The 24167-nt window shown below is 42.3% G+C and overlaps 1 protein-coding gene across 3 annotated transcripts in view; it reads right to left on the bottom strand.

Moving 5' to 3' along the window:
* Positions 1 to 24167, bottom strand: part of ddhd1b (DDHD domain containing 1b) — a 94770-nt gene that overhangs the window by 23586 nt on the left and 47017 nt on the right. For all 3 annotated transcript variants that reach the window (XM_050058850.1, XM_050058854.1, XM_050058851.1), the window contains 6 exons: positions 22510 to 22616; positions 21480 to 21736; positions 19170 to 19242; positions 16750 to 16899; positions 16392 to 16456; positions 14665 to 14843 (listed from right to left, as the gene is read on the bottom strand). In XM_050058850.1, coding sequence (XP_049914807.1) covers positions 14665 to 14843; positions 16392 to 16456; positions 16750 to 16899; positions 19170 to 19242; positions 21480 to 21736; positions 22510 to 22616 — 831 coding nt within the window. The remainder of the gene's footprint in view (positions 1 to 14664; positions 14844 to 16391; positions 16457 to 16749; positions 16900 to 19169; positions 19243 to 21479; positions 21737 to 22509; positions 22617 to 24167) is intronic.

Below are 24167 nucleotides of genomic sequence, written 5' to 3'. Positions count from 1 at the left end.
CCCCGTTAAAGGGTTTTTTGGGGGGAGTTTTTCCTTATCCGCTGTGAGGGTCCAAAGGACAGAGGGATGTCGTATGCTGTAAAGGCCTGTGAGGCAAATTGTGATTTGTGATATTGGGCTTTATAAATAAAATTGATTGAAATATCGCGAAAATTTGAAAGGAATTGGCGATTAATAACCAAACTGGAAGAATCTCGTTTAGTCTGGGCAGACAGTCTCAAAACGTATAAGAGCCTCCGCAATGCCAGAGCAAACTATTACTCAGCTTTAATAGAAGAAAATAATAACAACCCCAGGTTTCTTTTCAGCACTGTAGCCAGGCTGACTGACAGCCACAGCTCTATTGAGCTTTGTATTCCTTTAGCCCTTAGCAGTAATGATTTTATGAGCTTTTTTAATGACAAAATTCTAACTCTTAGAGGCAAAATTCATGACCTCCTGTCCTCAGATAATACCTGCTTGCTCTAAATCACAGCTATAAGACCTAATATATATTTAGATTGCTTCTCCACGATTTCTCCTCAACAATTGACCGCAGTGATTTCTTCATCTAAAACATCAACGTGTCTCTTAGACCCCATTCCAACTAGGCTACTTAAGAAAGTCTGACCTTTAGTTAACACTCACTTATTAGACATGATCAATATATCTTTATTAACAGGCTATGTACCACAGTCTTTTAAGGTAGCTGTAATTAAACCTATTCTAAAAAGCCCACCCTGGATCCAGAGGTGTTAGTCAACTATAGACCAATATCTAATCTTCCCTTTCTTTCAGAGATCCTTGAGAAAGTAGTCGCAGACCAACTGTGTGATTTTCTCCATGATAATAATTTATTTGAAGAATTTCAGTCAGGATTTAGAGTGCATCATAGCACTGAGACAGCACTAGTTATATTACAAATGATCTTTTGATTGCTTCAGACAAAGGACTCGTCTCTGTACTTGTTTTACTAGATCTGTTTTACTAGATCTCTGGTTTAAATCTTATTTATCTGATTGTTTTCAGTTTGTTAATGTTCACGATGAATCATCCTTACGTACTAAAGTTTGTTTTGGAGTTCCACAAGGTTCTGTTCATCGGACCAATCCTATTTACTCTATATGAGTATATGATATATGATAACAAGATCTGTATAATGGATTGTAAAGAAATTCGTCAGGTTTTTATTTTGTAGACAGTCAATCTGGATTTATAGCGTGATGGGATGACAGCACAATGTATTATGTTGATCTGTTCTGTACGACATCTATTGCACGTCTGTCCATCCTGAAAGAGGGATCCCTCCTCAGTTGCTCTTCCTGAGGTTTCTACCAATTTTTTCCCTCGTTAAAGGGTTTTTTTTGGGGGAGTTTTTCCTTATCCGCTGTGAGGGTCCTAAGGACAGAGGGATGTCGTATGCTGTAAAGCCCTCTGAGGCAAATTGTGATTTGTGATATTGGGCTTTATAAATAAAATTTATTGATTGATTGATTTATGAACATTAATAATATTTATCAGTAAATTAATTGCCTGTTTTCAGCCTTTTAACATTTGCTGTCCCCACTCATCTTTGCCAAAAAGCAAATTCAGTTGCAGCAGCCCCGTGCAGGTCTGGTGTACGCAGGGGCCTTTCCAGGCTTTGAGGAGATTCAGGGTTTTTGGGAGATTCAGCAGAAATCTTTCCATGACACTTTTTTTTAAAGAATATATAAAAATCGTGATTTTATTCCTTTTTTGTGCAGTCTGACACATTATCTACATTCAAAGTACAAAAAAGTCCCGAGTGTAAATCTATATATATTTTGATTGTGAATTAGAAAATAGCCGTCAGGCCACTCGGCACCCCATTGCATGCCAGATTTAGCCCATGGGCCACAAGTTGAGTATCACTGGGCTACTGTATGCTCAACCAATCAACTTTTCCTCATCACGATTTAGCATCATCATGTCAGTGCAACTGCACACATAGAAAACATAACTGAAGCATTATTCCTGTAACCACAGCTACCAGTGATGTACTGACGCATCCATGGGTACACTACTCAAATGAATAACAATAAAAATATTAGCCTAAAAATATTGATTTATTTATCAAACTTGAATTCACCTTTCAGTTTATCCAGAAAGTTTAAAAGCAAAGGTTAATGTCATAAGGGCAGCTGTGGCTCAGAGGTAGAGCAGGTCCTCCACTAATCAGAAGATCGGAAGTTTGATCCATTGATCCTCCAGTCCGCATGTCAAAGTATCCTTGGGCAAGATACTGAACACCACATCGCTCCTGATGGCTATCTCATTAGTGTATGAGTGCAGGCAAGTGTTTAAACTGAGTAACAGGTGACACCTTGTATGGTGGCCTCGATCAGTGTGTGTATGTAAAAAGTGGTGGTAAAGTGCTTTGAGTGGTCAGAAGACTAGAAAGGTGGGGCGGCAGTGGCATAGTGGTAGAGCAGGCGCCCCATGTACAAGGCTGTTGCCGCAGCGGCCCGGGCTCGAATCCAGCCTGTGGCATTTTGCTGCATGTCATCCCCCCTCTCTCTATCCTTCCTTCACACTTACCTGTCCTGTCCATTAAAGGCAAAATGGCCAAAAAAAAAAAAATCTTTAAAAAAAAAAAAAAGGCTAGAAAGGTGCAATACATGTGCAGGTCCATTTACCATTTAGTTTAATAAAAAAGGTTTGTCCATAAATCATTCCTGGCAGCATGGTGGCTCATTGGTCTCTGTGTATTAATCCTGTAATATTAACAATTACAAAAAATACTGGCGTCCAGAACAACTCCAAACAGGATAGGTAGGTTGGGAAATGGATGACACTGAGTAATGAGTTAATGAGTTAATGAGTAAATGAGTTATCAGTTAAGTTCAAGGCTGGACTTTCAAAATAAAAGACCCCAGGTGGGAACAAGTATTACAATGTTGTAACCCAAGTTTTATAAGCACAGGCAGAACTGTCTGCTGGACTCCAAGGGTAACACTCTCCCCTAATCATGAGCACACATTTGCCCACTGAAACTTGTATAACTGTAGCCAGCCAATCAGGACATGGCTATCTCAATACATGCAGACGCCACAACAAATTAAGGCAGTACCACAAAGTTGTCTGCCACCCTACACCCTTTTCAGCAAGCGTAGCATAGGAGTGACAGGGACCCTAGATGGAATGCTCTGACTGTGCTGACAGAACTAGTGTTATAATATCGTAACCTTCATTCTATCTCACACAGGCCCAGCCCTCTACTGGACTCTATGGGTACAGTGAGTGGAGCCCTATGAACGCCCTGTTGCAGCATAACATGGACCCAGCCACACTGATCTTGACTGGTTAATAATTAGGGGTGCCTAATGTGCAACACAACCTTGCGTTTCTTCTTATACTTATGCTTCTTCCTCCTGATTTTTCGGCACGCTTCTTCTCCCGCAGTGTTTCCAACACATAAAAATACATGACAAAACATGCGGAATGATGGGTAATGGTGTGCTATGACTTTTCCAATTCAAATGAATGGGAGATCGTCGAGAAAACAACATAAAATAACTCCACTTTGAGGCCACACCAAATCGCCATAATATGACATAGAAAACTTATTCATTTTGATATCTAGCATAGTCAGTAAGAAAACCATAGTTTACATTTCATGATGTTTTTCAGATGTTTCATTTTATAATGGGTGTCTATAGGTGGATGTTAAATACAGACATGAGAGGAGACATGCATACGTAGTGTGCAGTACCTGCACTACAAGTGTAGTAAAGATCCTTATTCTCTTTTATTTTCTCATTCCTTTCCTCACTCATGTCACTTCCTTTACCTCAATTTCTTTCCTCTCCTTTCCTCATTTATGATTGGTTTTGTTTTCACCCTTTATCACTCCTTGTCTAGCTGATTGAGTTCACCTGATCACTCCTTATTTAAAGCATGCACTCCCTCTCACCACCCTTTTGACTATTGTCAACGATTCAGAGCCATTAGATGAGACCCTTCGACGTTCAGATCGTGAAACTCGACCTCCTGCTCACCTAGAAGATTATGAAGTCCAATATCCTGGAGTTAAAGGTGCAGCTAAAGGTGCTGCATGTCAAACAGAATGCACACATCATAAAAAACACACATGGGTTGCAGGATGTTACACAAGAGGAACAAAGACATGAGCCTGCCAATCAGACCTCGCTGATTTTGCTGATTCTGTGCCTAATGATCAGGTTGAAATTATGAGGCTATTCAACGTTTCATGGATAGATCATCTACTCATTCCTCCTCCAAATATTCATCCAAATCTCAGTCATCTGCACGAAGTCTTTTGGAACACTCTGTGTGTAACACACGTCAATTTCTCAAGCAGAACAGCAAACTCTTCAGTTTAAATCACAAGACCAATCATCCTCCCATCCACCAGAGGTCAGCTGTCATCCTGTTGCAGTTTCTTCTGCCATGCCCTATGCACCTGACTTGTCAGTCCTTGATGCCGCAGTTCCTTCAGCTGGTCTACCTAGGCCAATCCTTTCATCTCGAGACTTGCCCCCTTCCACTTTTCCTGCAGCATCACCAGAGGGCCAACCACAAAGTCCATGTGTTCAGCCTTTGAATCCACCAGTAAACCCTGTTCAGCCTCTCGTTTCCTTTTCCTCCCAACAGAGGCAGTGCCCCTCTCCAATGCCTCAATCCTCTACATCTCATAGCCACCAGGAACAGAGATTTTTGGCACCCCCTACTGGCAGAACACATGTCTACAAGCTTGAGGGCCCTTCCTTTCCAAAACTTAGAGGAGAGGATGAAATGCACTATAGGATGCTGCGGATGGCACTGAGTAATTAACTCGATCCTAATGAGACAGAGCATTTCAAATATCACATTCTCCTTGATCATCTGAAAATGGACCAGGCCAAGCGACTAGCCCTTGCTTTCACCTATGCTTCTGACCCATACACCCAAGCCATCAAAGCTCCTGATGAACGTTATGGCCAACCTAGACAACTGGCATTGAAGGAGCTCAGGAACATCATGGATCTCCTTCCTATTAGAGTAGGTGATAGTTATGCTCTTGACAACTTTGCCCTTTGTGTACAAGCACTTGTTGGTCTGCTTAGCAGCATGGAAGATCAAGGCCAAGCAGAAATTCTCTGTGGCTCCCAAGTAGATTGCCTCCTTGAGAAGCTGCCTGCAGAACATTCCAGTCACTTTAAACAGCATTTCTACAGGAACCAAGGTGTCCTGATCTATGATTTGCTTATGTTCTCATCTTGGTTGCAATCTGAAGCTCGGTGCCAACCCAGAAAAGAGATCTCCATCTCATCTTCCAACCAACAAAGACCCTCTTGTAAATCCATACCTGTTCTGACAATAATTCTACATGGAGCAAACAAACCTAGGGAATACACATCATCTTCAGAATCTTTTCCAAGGTCAGAGCAACCTGTGCATACTGCAGCTTACTTGAACATCATATCAGCAAATGTCCTGAGTTCACTGAGATGACAAAGGATCAAAAGATAAACTGTTTAAGGGAGAAAAAACGTTGCTGGCGCTGTGCTAGGCTTTCTTTGAGTGGATGGAAAGCGTCATTAATGCATCTGTTTGCCCCTGTTGTAGTGGTTTTGCTGATGCTATGCATTGTTGTGTGTTGTGTCGTTCCCTGTGTGAGATCTCTGATTACATCAATGGTATCATCTGCTGTAGGGCGCTACGTGCAGATGGATCTGTGGACTCCCCCTTACAATTCACAGGAGTCACTCCTTTAAGTTCTTCTTATATTCACATTTATTTGTTTTAGTTTAGAATGGTTTGATCATTAAAGTTGATTCATTAATAGTTTGATAAGCAAATCACATTACACTACTTCACATTGATTACACTTAGCATTAGTTTAGTAGACACCGTATTTACTCAATTTATTCTTTTGATTTTCACTTTTTTTATTTTCATTTTTATAACTCATTTTATTCATCTTCATTTACTTTTATATAAACATTTGCATGACAGTCAGTAAAGAAATGTGTTCCCTTTATTGGGTTTTTACTATTGTGCATTCTCATTAAAGATGACATTTTTCATTTATGATTATCTTGCTTTAGCTTAGAGTTTAGTTTAAGGAATTTTTTGTCCTTGTCATATAGAGGTTTTTTCCCTTATTAGGTAGTGTAGTTAGACGGACAAGTCTTTTACCTTCTCCTTCGCCATTATAGGGAGGGGGATGTTTGGCTTGCCTGTGCTTGTGGCCTGTGACTTCTGCCTGGGCTTTCATCTCCCATGTTGGAGGCTGGCGGTACTGGCGTTTGGCTGGTACAGGTGGTACTCGTAGGTCATAAGGTCGTTAGATAATGGGGAATTTTCCATGCTTATGGTTTAGCATTTGAATGCTAAAAAGGGTGGAATGTGGTGGAATATTCTGGTATTTAACCATATTTAACCTATAATGTGTTCTGCATGTGTTGTATAAGGTTACTTGTTTTGATGAAATTGAACTTCTCACCTAATGATATGTGTTGCTCATTTAACCCCTACTGTGACAGCAGTGTGAGATACAGCAGAGGCCTAATGGAAGTAGGCTAAAGGTTACGAGCCAGGGAAGCTCCTACACCAAGTGTTCTTGTGAGCCTCAAGAGATGTTGTGTCTTAAGGATGCTTACTGCAGAAACCACCTGAGTGCCATATATTTTGACTATTGACATGCATGTGTTTTGGGAACTATAAGGATAGCATGGCTGAAGAACATCTAGGCACTCACTCACTGACTGACTGTTCATGCAGTTGTATGTGTGTGACTCCATTCATGAATGCTTATTAAAACTCAAGAAAGACAGCTGACCTGTGAAGACTTTTTTCTTTAAACTGTTTATTAAATAGTTGTTTTGCCACCACAAGGTCAGGGCAGGCACATAAATAAACATTAATATGGCACTGGCTTCAACAAGATGTAGGTCATGTGACAGGGCTAGAATGTCGGAGTTGCTCTCGTCCGCTACTGAGTTAAATAAATAGGCAGCAACTTAAAGATAACAATTTGTAGCGTATAAACTGGATTAAATCTACTCATTTCCCCAGATGAGCACCTCATAGGGTAAGCTAATAGCCTGTTAATTATCATAAGCATCTACACTGCAGTCTTGACATTAATAACCTAGCGCCATGCATTATAACATCTGTGATAACTTCCATTGTCACCAAAGACTGCAGAATTGGGAAGCCGAGTCAGGGTGATGATCTGTTCACTCGGTCAAATAGTCTTAATTACACGAGTTGTGTGCGTGTGCACAACGTCTCTCAGGCAGAGTAGGAGTGGCGTGCAGTGACGTCGATCATCCTCTAGCAGGGGATTTTATACATCGACCGACCAAGTGACTGCAATGGTGTGCTCCTGAAAGTTGTAAAAGTGCTTCTCCACAATGGGAAACGCACTCTGGAAACATATGCTGTCCTTGATGACGGTTCTCAACGTACCCTTCTTCTGCAGCCAGCTGCTCAGCATCTCCACCTGGATGGTATGGCGAGAAATTATTGCTGAGAACTGTTCGCCAAGATGTTGAAACTCTTGATGGTTTATCTGTCAGTTTTCAGATCTCTCCTGTTGCATACCCTGAGAAGACTTTCACCATCAATCATGCCTTTACTGCTAGTTAGCATTTTCAGAGCATAATTATCCTGTTCTATCCCTTCAAAGAAAATACCAAAAAAAATCACCACTGGCGCTCATAGGCTCAGATCACATCCATCTTATTACTCTTATTACTCCAGTCAGACTGGGCTCTTTTGGATCACCTACAGCTGCCAAAACGCATCTAGGATGGACACTTCAAGGCCCCATAAGAGACTTTCAATCTCAAAACTTCTCAGTGCCTGTCCAGTGCCTCTTCACATCCTTCAGATCCCCTGAGGATGAATTGCACTCCCAAGTTCCTGTCTGTGCTGTGCTGGGACAGCCCCAAGTTACTGAGCTGCTTCTGCCCCCTGCTGATCCTGCTGGGCCACAGGAGCCTCAAGTCCCCATTCCTGCTGGGCCGCAGCATCCTCAAGTCCCCGTTCCTGCTGGGCCGCAGCATCTTCACCTCAAGTCCCCGCTCCTGCTGGGCTGCAGCAGCCTCCCGGCTGGCCTCCAGCTCTGCTCCACCTATCACGTCGGCCTCCCGGCCACCCCCCAGATCTGCTCCACCTGCCACGTCGGCCTCCCGGCAAGCCTCCAGATCTGCTCCACCTGTCACGTCGGCCTCCCGGCAGGTCTCCAGATCTGTTCTGCCTATCATGTCGGCCTCCCGTCCGGCCTCAAGATCTGCCACGCCTGTCACGTCACTTCCACCACATAGTTGCTTACTCAAACTTTGGACTCATTCAAGTTGGAGCCAGACTACGGCAAAGCCATCAACTGGAATCTGAGTCAATCCATCCAATTGTCCTGGACCCTACTCACAATGTGACCAAATTGATCATTTAGGATTATGATGGAAAACTGTATCACACTGGCTCAGAACGACTCTTTGCTGAAATCAGGCGGAAATTCTGAATCTTGAGAGGATGAGAGGCAGTCCATCGACATCAGCGCAAGTGTGTTTCATGTCAAAAGTGGAGAGGAAAACCAGTCATCCCAAAGACAGCTGATTTGCCTGCTGCTTGTCTCAGGTTACTTAAACATTCCTTCTACTCCACTGGAATAGACTTCTTTGGACCAAACAATGTCAAGATTGGCTGTCGATCTGAGAAGAGGTGGGGTATAATATTCAAATGCCTCACAACACAATGTGTACATCTTGACCTCCTCAATAACATGGATACAGACTCCTCAAAGCGCTTTTTACACTACAGGTCACATTCACCCATTCATACACACATTCATACACTGGTGGCCAAGGTTACCATACAAGATGCCACCTGCTACTCACCTGCTACACTCACACACCAATGGAAGCATCTTCGGGAGCAATTTGGGGTTCAGTATCTTGCTCGAGGATACTTCGACATGCAGACTGGAGGAGCCGGGCATCAAACCGCTGATCTTCTGATTGGTGGACAACCCGCTCTACCCCTGAGCCACAGCCACCCCTTAATTAAGTTAACTAATGATCATTCAGCCCAGTTCAGACCAAAGATTCGCATCAAGATGAGTTGAAACAGGCAACTACTTGCAATGCGCCGTTCTGCAATGTTGTTATAACCCGTGGGTTCACACCAATGCAACTAGATGAGACGGTGTGTTGTCTCTATGCAGAAACACTCTGTACTTCCATTCTGATTTCCAGCTTTTCAGGCTTATTTTGTGGCTGCATATAATTTGTAGCTTCCTAAAATATGAATGAATGAATGAATGAATGAGGATAATGATAGTGACATACTGGCCCCAGTTGTATTTGTAGTAGTAATGAAATCACCAGATGGACTGTATTTATAATCAATGCAACAAAATAATATAAATAACCAGGGCAAATTAATCAGTCAATGAGTGTGTGTGTGTGTGTGTGTGTGTGTGTGTGTGTGTGTGTGTGTGTGTGCGCGCGTGTGTGTGTGTGTGAGGAGGCGTAAGCACATACAGCGAGCAGCAGCAGAAGCTACCCACCGTACGACACCGGCACACCATGAGGATGGAAACAGAGGCGGGTACGGAGCACCTGCCACAGCAAGAGAACCCACCATCTGCAGTCACTTTGACTTGACCAGTGGACTGCACTATAAGCCGATTGGCTGTTGAAACAGGTGATGTGCTTTACATTCTAAAAACAGCTGCCAGCGATTTGACGAGATGAGTTGCAGATGACACACAGCCAGCTTGAGTCAAGCTCAGACCGACCAGTTCACACCACTGCATCTTACAACGATCTACAATAGTTTCTTCTTGTCGCAAATCTTCGGTATGACCTGGGCCTTAGACCTCAACTAGGATCTCCCCTAAATTTATAATGATTAATTAAATCTCTTCTCTCTCTTCTCTGGTGCTTCCTAAACTCTCAAATGTCTTGATCTATTAAATCCTTTTAATTGTTAAACTTCAAAGATGTCGGTCACTGACTCTACCTGACTAACACCATGGGGCGCTTTCATTTAGAAACTGCTCATCGCTGAATCAATTGTGCTCACTCATATTTCTCTTCATTTATTCATTTCTTTGTCTTTCTAGTTCTTTGTTATGTAGTAGTAGTTTAATAAGCATTTCATTTATGAAGAACTTGATCCTGTGATTTGTGTGTGAATAATTATTAAGTCACTGTACTCTAGGCTAAGAACTCATCCAAAGCAGCTCTGCGATTAACTGATTAACTGATCAACTGATCAATTTTTCCCTGTAACATAAACTAACTGTCTCTGCTCGCTTAAAGGGCCAGTGTGTAAAATGGTTTGAAAACAGTGACATCAGTGGTCAAATTCTAGATTGCAGGGCTCACTCGCTCACCCCTCCCGTCGGGTAAATGACGGTGGCCTCGTAGGACCAAAAGCCTTGCGCAGACACAGGTTTTTCAGGAGTAGGTCTATCTAGCGACGAGGTGAATATTTATTTAGAAATCTAAACCATGCTACGAGGTGAATATTTATTTAGAAATCTAAACCATGCTACGATATTGTAATGAATCACTCACGAGCAGGAGACCAGAGTAGCGTTCGGGAAAAGGGCCCGTTTATTTTAGCACTCCAAAAACTCCATACACTCCAAACTTCATACACACATACTCACTTACAGTACCCAGCGGGGCAGCCCTCCCCTCTCTGCTCCACCAATCTCCAGCCCGCACACTGACTGACAGCTTACCACACTCACCACTGCAGTAAATGTTCTGTTATATTGTCAATGTTTTCTGAGTTAATGGCATGTTTGGGATTGAATGAGTATAGGTAGGGGGCGGGGTGCGAGTGTGACGGGGACGAGAGCTGTGTGAGTGCGCTTGCTGGTGTGTGTATGAGCGAGCTGGAGGAGAGAGCAGCAGTGCACGAGCGAGCTGGAGGAGAGAGCAGCAGTGCACAGTTGGAGTTACAGCTAAATTCTTGTTTGTTGGTTTTTTTGGCGTGGTTATGGCCAACAGTAACCTGTACTGTTCAGTAATAAACGGTGGTATTAGCTGTACTGAATCCAATCAGCAGGGTACATAGGAGTAACGTTACTGCTATCCTATTGTCTGTTATTGACATAAGACTAAAATTTTCAGTACGTCCTGCGCTGTGATCTGCGGAGGGATACACCGGTGAGCAGGCACAGACGTAGCCTGTAAACAAAACTCAGCTGTTTATTTAGCCTAGCAATATCTCTGGACTATAGTAGCTGCAATGGACGACTTTGAACGCGATTTTGAAGAGTTTCTTGTAGCGGACACAGATCCAGAGCTGTACCTGTTTGAGCCGGAGCATACAGATGAGGAACTCCATGTGTTGGATGCTGAGCGGTGCTATATCGTTGGGGAGATATATCATCAGGAGGGAAAGCGCCGCAGAGAGTGCATCACAAGGAGTGAATTTGGGTCTTCTTTTCCTCGCAGATGACGGTTCGGGTTCATTCTCTCCTGCTGTGTGGTAAGTGTGGTCCATTCGCAAACTTTAGAACTAAAAAAACTTTTCACTACTCTCTATCGACGAACTACTAACACTCTCTGCTGTTTCCTCCTCCTTCTTCCTTCCTTCTGCTGTCTTCGTTGGTTTATTTATACACGCGAAACGCGTTCTCTGGCTGGCTGGATTGTCTGCTCGGGCTGCCGTACATACATGGCGGCGCAAGATGGCGACCTCTCTAAAGCAAGGCCCTTGCTATATATATATATATATATATATATATCCGCGACATCCGGATATCCGCAATCCGCGGGTGGGTGGGCCAATAAAAATTAACATTGTAATTACTTCAAAGACTTTTATTATTGCAACAGAGCAAACAATATTAGGCTAGAGTAGGGTATTAACGACTCTGATTTTTTTTCAGGTCGACTTATCTGTCAATAAAGTCGAAGTCGAGTCGACAAGTCATTTGATGACGTCATCACATTGACACGGCGGAGGAAAGTGAAGTATCTCCACACATGTGATGTGTGTCTGTCAAGGCCCGAACATACTTGGGTGGAACGTACGCGGAACGGACTCTGCGGAGGTCTGCGCGGACTCAAAGCGGACGTCTGCAAGCCCTGTGCGCGCAAAGCTCAGATTTTACAACCACGCGGACTCCGCTCCGCGCACCAGTGACTGCTTGGCATGTATTTTTAACATCGCGGGGATTTTTCATGGACATTTTTACAGGAAACTACAATGCGGAAGTGCGCTCGACTATGAAAGCCCGAATGACTGGAGTCTTATAGTATGTTCACTTAGGATAAACTATCAGTGTAAGCCAATCAGAGGCAGCGATTGCATTCCATACACAAGCACACAGAGAGAGAGAGAGGGAAAAAACACATGACTTGTCGACTCCTCCCGGGGGGTGTCGACTTGTGCCACTGACGTCAACATGTCGACAAATCGATTTTTCTGTTAATGCCCTAGGCTAGAGTAATTTTTACATTAGAAATGTGACCACATTCGAAATTAGCCTATAATCTTTTAATTGTTTGAGTCAAGAAAATGCGCCTATATGAAAAGCGAATGAGCACGAACGGCTGGACATAATTTAAATGTTAATACAATAACTTAAAGTTTGGGTCTCTAAATTTTAGAAGATAATTACGTTGGGTGGGTGACGGGTGGATGATTGATGAGTGCATGAGGATTCGGGTGCGCTCAAACGCCATCCGCACATCTCTAGTATGTATGTATGTGTATTTTGGTCGTTGCCATCTTGACTTTTTGGAGCCAGAAGTAACTATATTTGTGGGAAAGGGCGAAGGGGTGGATCTGACTGAAAAGTCGAGGACACTATTCGCAGACAGCCTGTCAAAATGGCCTGCCCTTACATAACTAAATAACTTTATGCCTTAATAAAATGAGCAGATGAGTTATATAAAAATACCCTCTCCATACAGTATGGGATGGGATGGTTGTAACATGGGTTAGTTGCAACACTTTAAATTTGTCCAATCAGGAACAAGTTACAAATCATCTGATCCACTCTGTGCATGCTCAGTTTAGTCCTTACTCCACATGTGAGGAAGTAGCACCTTGTGGCAAACACAGCTAATTTTAGAGGGAAAAAACTCATTTTGAGGTAAGAAAGTATTTTTTTCCGCTTCATTTCTTTTTGTAATAGCATTGCCTCCTTTGTACATAAACTCATCAAACTTAAATCATGTTAATTATGTGTTTGTGTAGATATTTTCCATGCAAATTGTTAGTGATAATGTTTTAGTTGTTGGTCTGTAAGACAAGTGAGTTCATGGCTACAACAGTCTGGGTTAGTTGTAACAACATCAGTATGGGTCAAGAAACAAGACAAATCAACTTGCACAAACCAACAACGACCCAGGCTGTCAAAGAAAACATCAGGAAAGAAAAAACAGAAAATGCATAACATCGTGCTACAGGACACAGATTTCTCAGATGATGATGACACTTTTTGCATTGTGTGCATGGAACACTTCAAAAACTCAAAACCAAAAGAAGTTTGGGTTCAGTGTACAGCCTGTTGTCTGTGGGCCCACGAAGCCTGCTCTCCAGGACTGAGGGCCATACATTTGTCACCACTGTGACTCTGATAGTGATAGTGACAAAAATACTTGGCACGCGCACACACACACACACACACACACACACACACACACACACACACACACACACACACACTAATGTTCACTTGTTGATTCTGTTGCATATTTGTGCATTTTGTTGTTTTATAGCTGTGTATAAATGCTAACGTAAGACACACAGAGACAGATGTTCAAGTTTTGAAGCTGGAGCATATTTGCAGAATTTGTTTAGTTTTAATATTATGTTCAAATATTGGTGTAACACATGCGCGCGCACACACACACACACACACACACACACCAATTATGTAAGTGTTAAATACAAAGTTTTCAGTATCTTAAGTTCTTGTCATACCTTCTTTTCATAATGTTACATTTCACCCCATGTTCCATTACAACTAACCCAGACTATGGGGTAGATTGTAACATTTCACTCCTTGTGTTTGAGACTAAACCATGGATTTTCTGTTTGTGTTGCAGAGTCAACAACTACACCATTTAATACCTGACACATGTAACTAGTTTGTATCACATTTTGAATGCACTGGCTTAAAAGAGACCTGAGTTACAGACAGAAATGTCAAAAATGTAACAACCATCCCCGGTCTCCCCTAGTCATGAAGGGGGAAATTAACCATAGAGACCCAAACTGTTTTTTGTACCAGGCTGTAAACATTTTTATTTCTGCTGTAAAGTTAGACATTTTAAAATTGGGGCCTTTTGGCATTGACTAGTGTCTGGAGCCAGCCTCAAGTGGACTTTAAAGGAACTTCAGTTTTTCACACTTCAGTGCTGGCTTCAATTTTCAGCCCTCTGACGCTTGGTCACCTCACATCATCTGTGTCTCGGCCAAAAAGTTGCTGCTAAACTCACCACAAAGACAACAGCCAACTGCCAATTAACGAGTATGTACTGTATCTGCATGAGAGGAAATCATTCTGCATACTATCAGGCAGCAATAGTCAGTATTTGTCATAATAAAGGGAAACCAACAGGACATAGGGGGTATTTTATCATCAGTCCCCAATATCTCATATTAACATATCTATGAATTTGATTTATGTTCTACTACATCAGCCATCCATGTAGCCATAACCCTCTCTGTGCTCACCCATGATGCTGGCCTTGCCCAGGCTGGTGATGGACTCTCCATAGTGCCGTCGGGCCTGGGGCGGGGAGGTGCAGGGACTGGGGATGCTCTCTGAGTCTGAGACAGATGCCGTCTCCTTTGGGGGGTTAAGCAGTGTGGGCCGGATGTGATCATACGGTGTTGGGTTGCTGGTGTTGTACCTGCACATCACATCCACATCAACTTTAGGTCACTGAAGCATGTAGTCTCATTCTGTCTTCAGCTGTGATCTCATGAACCTGGGCATACTGCAGCCTCAATCACAACTGACCTTCCGCTAACCCTTTGTGATGGTCCGACAAGCTGTCTGAGTAAGCATGGAGCCCACACTGTAACTACCTGCACTCCCTGAAGAAATATTATCATATTTGTGGAAAAGTGAATTAGTGATTCCGACAGACAGAGGGGTCTACAAAATGCGCTTTAAGGCTATATCCAGGATGTCAGACTCACTCATCAGCCAAAACAGGTTAAATAGACAAAGTGAACCACCAAATTGCTGGTGATCGTAAAAGTAGACAATGAATATAAAGGCAAACTTTGCCGATATGAACCAGCTGCGTGGCATAACAGTGTATGCAGATGAATGGTGTTTGGCTTCACCCCCATGCTGCTGCCAGTTAAACAACGTTCATCTGCGCACAATGCAATAACACACAGCTGATTCACTATCAGCAAAGTTTCCCTGCTTCTCTTCACTGATTCCTGTACAGATGGGTAGGTCTTTTTTTTCAGTGTTATAATCATTAAAAAACAGAAGCAGCATGTGTAAACATTCAGTAGCTAGCTAACTAACCCTACACTTTTCAGGGTTTGATTCTGATTTTGGAACAGGGAAGAAATGTATATCTTTTACCAACCCCTCCAGGTAATGAATATCATTAATACACATGCCCCAAGCACAACATTTAGCTTGAAATCCACAAAAGCAGCCTGAAAATGAAGGAAATCTGAAAAGATTGCGTGAGAGTCTATGGAGCACTGCTTTGGTGTTGTTGAACCCTTCTTTGTGCTGGCCAGTGCTACGCTATGATTGGCCAGTCTGCATTGGAGCGACGGGACTTAGCAAAGGGTCAGTAAGGTTACTGGTATATCATAGCAGACAGACTGTAACATGATGCTTATTACTATTTCAAGCTTATGATACTGTAATGAACTGTGTTTAACTCTTCATGCTCCTGCTTAACTGTTGAGTATCATTGTTCAGACAGTAGTCCAATTCAGATAAAATGACTGTTGAGTGAAGCACTGAGATTTCCAGAGGTCAGTGAAGTAAACATGTTATTGACAGCTTAGATGCTGTGAAGCCTGTCAGTCATGTCAGCTACCTATGACAATGAGCTGCAGGAGACAGTACACTTGTTGTTGGCTGTTATCTTATAGTAGTAGTATAGTAGTATAGTAGTAGTATAGCGAGCAGCTAGTGCAGAGCTTATGACAGCTATTGCTTTGTTTTGGTGTTGGTTAGGGTCCACAGAAGCCTGTGTTCAGGTCACAGCAACACCTCACCATCTGCTCATCGAAGGACAGTACAATACCATCACTCTTAGTGTAAACTGTTCAGAGGAACAAAATATTTCACAACAGACAGAACAGACAGAAACTGTGGATAATGTGAAACCATCACATCACAGCATACACTGCTGTGAGAAATTCACAGAAGAATTCCTTAATAACCAGCATATTATCTGTCAAATACAACCACTTACCAGTGGATTTGAACAGGCACAATGTTACTGTAGTGCTTTAAGATAAGAGGCTCCAATCTGTACGCCTGAAACAAAAAAAATACAAATGCAAGAGCAGATCAGGGTTTGTCACAACATTACTTCCTCTAATTTTATTTTAACACATTTTATTTAAATGTAATTTTCCAGCTTGTCATCTAGTTTTTAAGTATTTGGTTGTGTAATCGAATACCAACACCACAAACTTGTATCGTTTTGTTTCTGTTTGTTAGCCACCACTAATCACTAAACATCTGGCAACAGGCTGATCAAAATAGTGGGTGATGATTTTGACCTAAGTGGGACAGTGATATATTCAGTTGTGGGTACTGTGGCTCACCACAGGATCTGTGGGGTGGAATATATTGAAGAGGCGTTTGCAGATAGTTGTGGGCAGGATGTGGTCCTGCACATTATTGTTTCCAGGCCGGGTCCCCCGCAACGCCAGGAAAACAGCGAGAGGAGAGCCCATGCAGAAGAAATTTTCTACCTGCAACATAGAGAACAGGCTCAATTCAACAGCAGAGTAAGAGACAGTCACCACTGAAAGGCTGCCAGCCCCTACCTACAAAGCTGCTCATTGGCCAGTTACATAGTACTGTGGTTGCACAGGACCACTGAAAATGAACATGTTGTAGTTTGAATCATGTGGTTTGTAGTTTAAATTAAAATCTTTGTTGTTTGAATCAGAAGGATTGAAGTACAACTCAGAGGGTTTGTCGTTTGAATCAGAGGGTCTGTAGTTTATCTCAGACAGTCCATGCCACCATGAAGTGACACAAACATACAATCAAAAGAATACTCAGTGCCAGTGTAATTACACTGATAGGGGTCCTAGTACACCTGAAACCTCTGCAACACCTGGAAAATTTCATCCCTTAACACTCATGGGGCATAGACTGTCAAACTCTTTTTCACCTACTTCACCTGTAAGTCACATACCAGTCTGTTTAAAACTTAGACTCTGTAATTTTGTCTCCATAGCATCTCATTCAGTAAACTACGACAATCTTATTACTATTACACCCACTACAATCCCATCCCAACCACCCCCTCCCTCAAAAGTTGGTCTGCTGAATGTGAGATCACTGTCAAACAAATCATTTATCTGACAGGATTATATTCTGTCAAATAATCTAGACTGCTTCTTCATCACTGAGTCATGGCTTACCCCTAATGACACATCCCCTTTCACTGAAGCCACTCCCCCAGACGACTCTCACTTTCATCAACCAAGACTACTTGCACGTGGTGGGGTTGCTGATATTTACAGAAAAGGCCTCAAGTGCTCCATTACTTCAATGGCTCCTTTTTCATCTTTTGAATCTTTGGCCTTCGTGATAGATGGCACCCCGCCCGTTTTCAGCCTGCTATACAGACCCCCTAAGCCAAATATCAATTTTATCAGTAAATTTTCTGATCTCCTTTCCCACATCCTTTCCCAGCATTCTCGGTAATTCCAACATCCACATTTGTTGTCCCCTTGATGCCATGACCCATGATTTTATAAATTTACTTGAATGTTTTGGTCCTCATGGTTAAATACCAGCAGACTGTCAAAACTGCAAAGCTCAATACTTCTATGATATTATTAACAAGAACTGTCAAAATCCCTGAGTACTTTATTAGTGTCTTAAACTCTGTCACCTCCTCCAGTTCCTCCTCCTGCTTAGAGGCATCTGTCTTTAAATGTGAAGAATTACTTAACTTTTTTAGAGACGAAATTCTCAATATCAGAACTAGTATTATTCCATCTGTATATAGTTTATCAATCTCCTCTGAGAACACTGTAGCTCTAAATTCCTTTAACTCAATTACTTAACCAGAGCTCCATCATATTGTCTCTTCTATGAAGATCTCCACCTGTTCTCTTCATTATTCCAACTAAACTAAACTCTTCAAGGAAGTATATTTCATACATGCAGTTGTGCAGCCACTTCCTAAAAAGCATAATTTAGATCCCTCAGTCCTAAATAAGTACAGACCTATCTCCAAACTCCCTTTTCTTGCTAAAATACTTGAAAAAGTAGTTTTTTATTAACAATTGTCGCACTTGGTTTAAAACTGCATTTAAAAAAAATATTCCAATCTGGTTTCAGAGTTTTTCACAGAACTGAATCAGCCTTACTAAGAACAACTAATAACCTCCTTCTAGCTGCTGACTCAGGTAACCGTACGCTTGCTCTGAGATCTCAGTGCCGCCTTTGATACAGTGGATCACTCTATTCTCATTCATAGATTAAAGGAATGAGAGGGGTTGTACTTTGATTCAGATGGTTTGTAGTCTGAATAAGAGGGTTTGTTTTCTGAACTGGAGGGTTTGTAGTTTGAATCAGAGGTTTTTTGTTTTTGTCTTTTTTTTGATTGATCTGTTTATTTAAGTGTCAAACACCATAATTGGTGCCCAGCCCTCATGGGCTTATTAGACAATGAACAATAAATAATACATCAAATAATTCCACGATTACATCCATGATAACCACGTGACATACTACATAACATAAAAAAACCTCTGAGAATAGGGACACATACAAATAAAAATAGTTTGTTATACAGGGTACAAAACACTTTGTAGTTTGAATCAGAGGGTCTGTCATTTCAAATAGAGGGTCTGTAGTTTAAATCAAAGGTTGTTGTTTTTTTTATACAGAGGGTTTTGATTTCTCTATATCTCGGACACATGCTGAACATGAAATGTCTGGCAGTAGCAGGTGACAACTGATGACATATACAGTACACTCAAACACTTGCAAACTTTACCTTGAATTTCAAGGCTGGCACAGCACAAGATGAGGTCTGCAGACCATGGAACTGATCCTCCAAGTCCCTCAACCTGAGATGATGGATATTATACAGAGATTACAAGGACTCCAATGCATTGCAGTGACAAGCTTTTTGGGCCGTCTTACACACAATGGGACTTGTTTTCCTAAAACCTTATGCAAGGGCAAATGCAAATGTAAAATAAATCAAACTTCACTAACAGTTAATTCACTTCACTGTTACTTTATTATCCAAAAGTGAAATAAATTTGATCAGAGGTGTTACTCCCCTGCAGCAGACTACTGCAATTATAATGACTATTGGTGGGTGCAATGTACAAGAGAGGCTTAGTAGTAGGAACACATGACCAGCAGGGGGAGTAAGAATAAATATCTGAAATGACCAGTCACATGAGCTCCACTCATCCCCTCTCAGCAGACTGATGAAACGAATGGAGTAGACAGGCTGAGGCCTCTGAGAGACAGGGTAAAAAAAAGTTCAGGACACATTAGTGTTTACACTACAAAATATATATGGTAAAATGCATCCCAGACCATCTCTGCAAGTGGTTTGAGTGATCAGATCACAAGTCTTGGTGGTCGTTTACACTTGTATTTGTTTTTCAATTGTGATTGGATCTCCCAAGATGCATGTTAATACCAGGTATAAGCACGCTCTATAGGCAGGATTTGAATAACTTCTAAGTACTGGTAGGCAATATATAGAATATAATCAATGTATCAATGCTTGTTCCTTGTGGGTTGTGTAAAATGACTATATCGCGAATATTGAGTGGGAAATGTCACATCATTTTAAAACCCTAAGCCTATTTTATAGGCCTCTGCTCGAAAATTGCATATCCATAATGAAATGAATATATCTCTGCAACCACAAGGTCTATTTGAATACTTTTGGTGTCATGGAAAAGGGAGACTCAACACTTGTGAGATTTGTTAAGATGTGTAAATATCAGTATATGTGTTATATGTGAAGAGTAAATGAAGATGGCACACAGCACAAATGAAACATTTTGAGGTTTGCCTAATAAAAAACAAAAAGCATTTTCAGGATGAGTATCCCTTTGGAATGATGCAGCTGCAGCTCTAAACCTCTATCAAATCATAGTACAATATGTGAACATTATCTCTGCAAAGGTTGATTCTGATAAAATGAATAACACTATTATATATATATTATATATATAGGTTTTAGTACAGAAAATTCAGGCGAGCTCTCCAAAATTGCACCATGTTTCCATGTGATTTTTGTCATGTACAATCCTATATCTTTCATTTATTGTTTCTGTAAATCCCTACTGATGTTTAGGATAAACACATACAACTGTCCGTTTCGTTTTTTTCCTGTATTTCCCACTCCAAACTGACCAATACACACCTACTAAATTTGAAACTGAGTTTCTATTCTGACCTTTGGAGGCCCGTATCTCCATGACGGCTGGGCCGATTTGAGTGATTGACACCTTGTTTGATTTGTTTGAGCCAATAGAATAACGCTATACCCACAAAAACTAGATTGACAGCACTGTAAGCCAATCAGAGTCAGCTGAACGCATTGTGGGGCGATGTCGGCTGCTGTGAGTGGTCATTGTTATGCTTCCCCTGGAACCTTTTTTTCAGTCCGGACTCATTTGAATGACGGACCACATCCAGTAAACACGAATGAAGCGTGATTCAATGGCAGAATGCGCTTTTCACGGCAAAAACAACAAGGTAAGAGAGATATTACAAAGAAAAGATTTCTGTTGTTGTTGTTCTTTGGCCTCTAGCTCTCTGATGTTTTGTGGTAGAGTGATTTGGCGCATATGTGTGGAAACAGCGGAGTCTCAGCTTTCATTTGAGATGAATGGTGTGTGTTTTAAATAACGTGTGGTCGAGTTAGAGCCCGAAATATACCAAGTGGGTCGGGATATCAGTGCTGTATGGAGTCGTTGGAGTTAGTTGTTGTTGTTGTTTATTTAGTTGTTGTTTGAGCTGTGTTTGGGGCATGTAAAAAGGGTTTTTACAGCCACGTAGCCCAGGTTCTGCTGTTAAATTTGATGTGCAACATCACTATATTCTTTGTGATCAGTGTATTGTTTCATACTGTGCTTGCAAAGTCACTCTCAAAGTCCCCCAACTGGGGCACTTTCGGGTTAACAAGTTTTAAGTAACCAGCATGAGACTGGCTTTGGCTTTTCAGTTCTCTTGCTCTCACCTGAGGTTTCAAGTTCACAGCAAAAACATCAACACAAAAACAGATGTGGAATCAACTTCCTCACCTGTTCAAGAAAAATAACCCATGTTGTACCTGAGGCGTGTGAGTCTCAGCTGCTCCTGAAGGTGGTGCTCCTCGTCACTTGCCCAGCGGACTTTTGTCTCTTCCGGGTCTGGTGCTTCTTGATGATGAAAGCGCACAGGGTCCCAGCCTGTCATGATGTCGAAGGTGATGACACAGCCCAGCGAGTGAGACACTATGGACACCTTCCCATTTTTCTCAAAGTCTGGATTTCGCGAGCAGAAGAGTGAGTACAGACGATTCAGCTCCAGAGTCAAACCCTTTGTAATCTACATACACACACACAGACACACGACAACAGCACACATATACAAAGTTGTGAGGTGTTTGTCTTTGTCACTATTTTACAGTGTGTCAATAACATTTGGTTAAATTTGATCCCTTTGGGGGGGCGGTGAAACAGGTTTGTTTTAATGGACAGAAGAGTGATTTGCAGTTAGTTAAAACACTGGTAAGACTCTGCATTTCCTCCATCAGCTTCTGTTTCCATGGTAACAGACTCTTTCTACCTGTAAAAACTGTCCACGAGTGTCGAGTGTTCACATCTCTAACTTTAACCTCTCTCTGATTGGCTAAAAGTCTGGCTGAGCAGTCAGCCAGGGACATCTACCCAAATATGGAAAAAGAAGAGGAAGAGAGGTCAAACTAAACAAGACAAACGGGAAACAGAATTCTTTCAAAGAAAAGAGGGGACAATAAAAATATTCAACTCACTGATGGAGAAAAGAAGAAGATGAAACTGGAATGGGGGGTTAAAAGAGATGTTTCATCCTTCAGAGTCTTGATTAATCATCAATTCTTTAACACTCAGACCAAAATTTAGTCCAATCATGCCATGTTGGATTAAAGTACTTTAGCTTTGATTTAGTTGTGCCTGAGGGACGTTGATTCAGCCTCCTGGGACTAATGCTCCAGAACTGCCAGCAGCAAAGTGCGGAAACACAGCCGTGAAGAGAGGAGACAGAACGAGGCTAAACTCCAGGCTGGGTATGTTCCTTAAAGGGAACTATAAAGCTGTAGTGCAGGATACTCTCAGCCTCACCTCATCTCTGTACAGAGGGCTGGTGTAGTACATGATGTCCATGGCGCTGCTGTTCAGCATGTCTCTGAGACCTCGCACTTTGTCTGGGGTGATGGAGTCCACCGTGTCTGCAGAGAGAACATACAAATATATCCAACACAACTGTTAAACACTGCCAGAGAAAAATCTCTTATTTTTAATTGTTTCATATTCTAGTAAAAAAACCTGTGATTCTGGACCAAGATACAGTAAATAAATATTAAAAGACGTACATTCTCCCAAGCTTCCGGTCAACAGTTTTAGCAGTTAGCACAAAGTTAAACTGTTGCCGCTGTGCCTTTACACATGATAATTCATTCACTTTGAGCTGGACACAAACTAACAGCTCTCAAGTTGATAAATTAATATTAGTAGTGAGTCACAGTGGTGCTCCATGGTTGCAAAATACAACTAGATAGTAGCACTATGGAGCCCTGCAGATACAGAACACACACACTATGCCTGCTTATGCTATCATTAAACTCATTAAGTTAAAGGGCTCTAGTTTCGCAGACCGGGCGAAACTGGGTGTGGCCAGGCGGATTTTGCAAGTTTGGCACACCGTGCGCGCTGGCGCAGCTACTCCTCTTTCCCACCTCCGTCCCTCCTACCTGCGCAAGTCGGAAAGAGGGAGGAGAGAAGGCGTGGAGTGGGTTTTACACAGCCCATTCACATGAGAGTTTACTCAATTCGCCATGGCGGAGGAGATCAGCAGTGTCAGACGGCCAAACTTCTCCCAGGAGGAAACTGATGTTTTGGCCCGGGAGGTCCAAGCTTGCAGTGTCCAAATATACGGAACTGCAAGCAGACCTCCACGGGCTGATGATGCAAAGGTAGCCTGGGAGGAGGTCACCACAATTGTAAATCAATGTTGCCTGGATACACTGAGAACCGTTGCCCAGTGCAAAAAAATTGTTCAATGATGTTAGAAGAAGGGCCAAACAAAAGCTCTCTGAGCACAGGAGGCAGACAGGGGCAACAGGGGGTGGCCCCTCCACCAGTGTGCCCCTCAGCTCAGCGGAGGACATTGCATCCTCCACGCTGTCCTCTGTCAGCATTGAGGACTTTGGTGGGATAGAGGTTGGGACAGGTAAGACAAACATATTTCTCAACAAAGAAAGATATTTGGTGACATGTTTAAACCCGGTGCAACAAATGAGTCGTGTGCACAGATCACAAATACCACGCGCAACAAGGATGAAATCAGGGGGGTTCAGGATGCTGGAGAGGGAGCTGGGCTCTCTAACCTCCCGGGTCCAGGGGTCAGAGGCCCAGCTCCAAGGAGTGGAAGACCGGCTCCGGGGCATGAGTGACAGGCTGGTCCCGCTGGCCTCGATAGACGGCAGCCTGCGTCGGCAGGGTACGGCCACGGTCCCCGCACCCAGGTGGCCATTAAGGCCACGCACGCGTGGAGGTGTCGCTAACCAGAGGGGGGGTGTCAATAAATAAAATAAATTGAATAAATCAATCAATCAATCAATCAATCAATCAATCAATCAATTTTATTGATAAAGCCCAATATCACAAATCACAATTTGCCTCACAGGGCTTTACAGCATACGACATCCCTCTGTCCTTTGGACCCTCACAGCGGATAAGGAAAAACTCCCCAAAAAAACCCCTTTAACAGGGGAAAAAAA

Source organism: Epinephelus moara, chromosome 12 (assembly GCF_006386435.1).
Source record: "Epinephelus moara isolate mb chromosome 12, YSFRI_EMoa_1.0, whole genome shotgun sequence".
NCBI classification, from domain to species: Eukaryota; Metazoa; Chordata; class Actinopteri; order Perciformes; family Serranidae; genus Epinephelus; species Epinephelus moara.
This window is presented reverse-complemented; position numbering and strand designations above follow the sequence as displayed.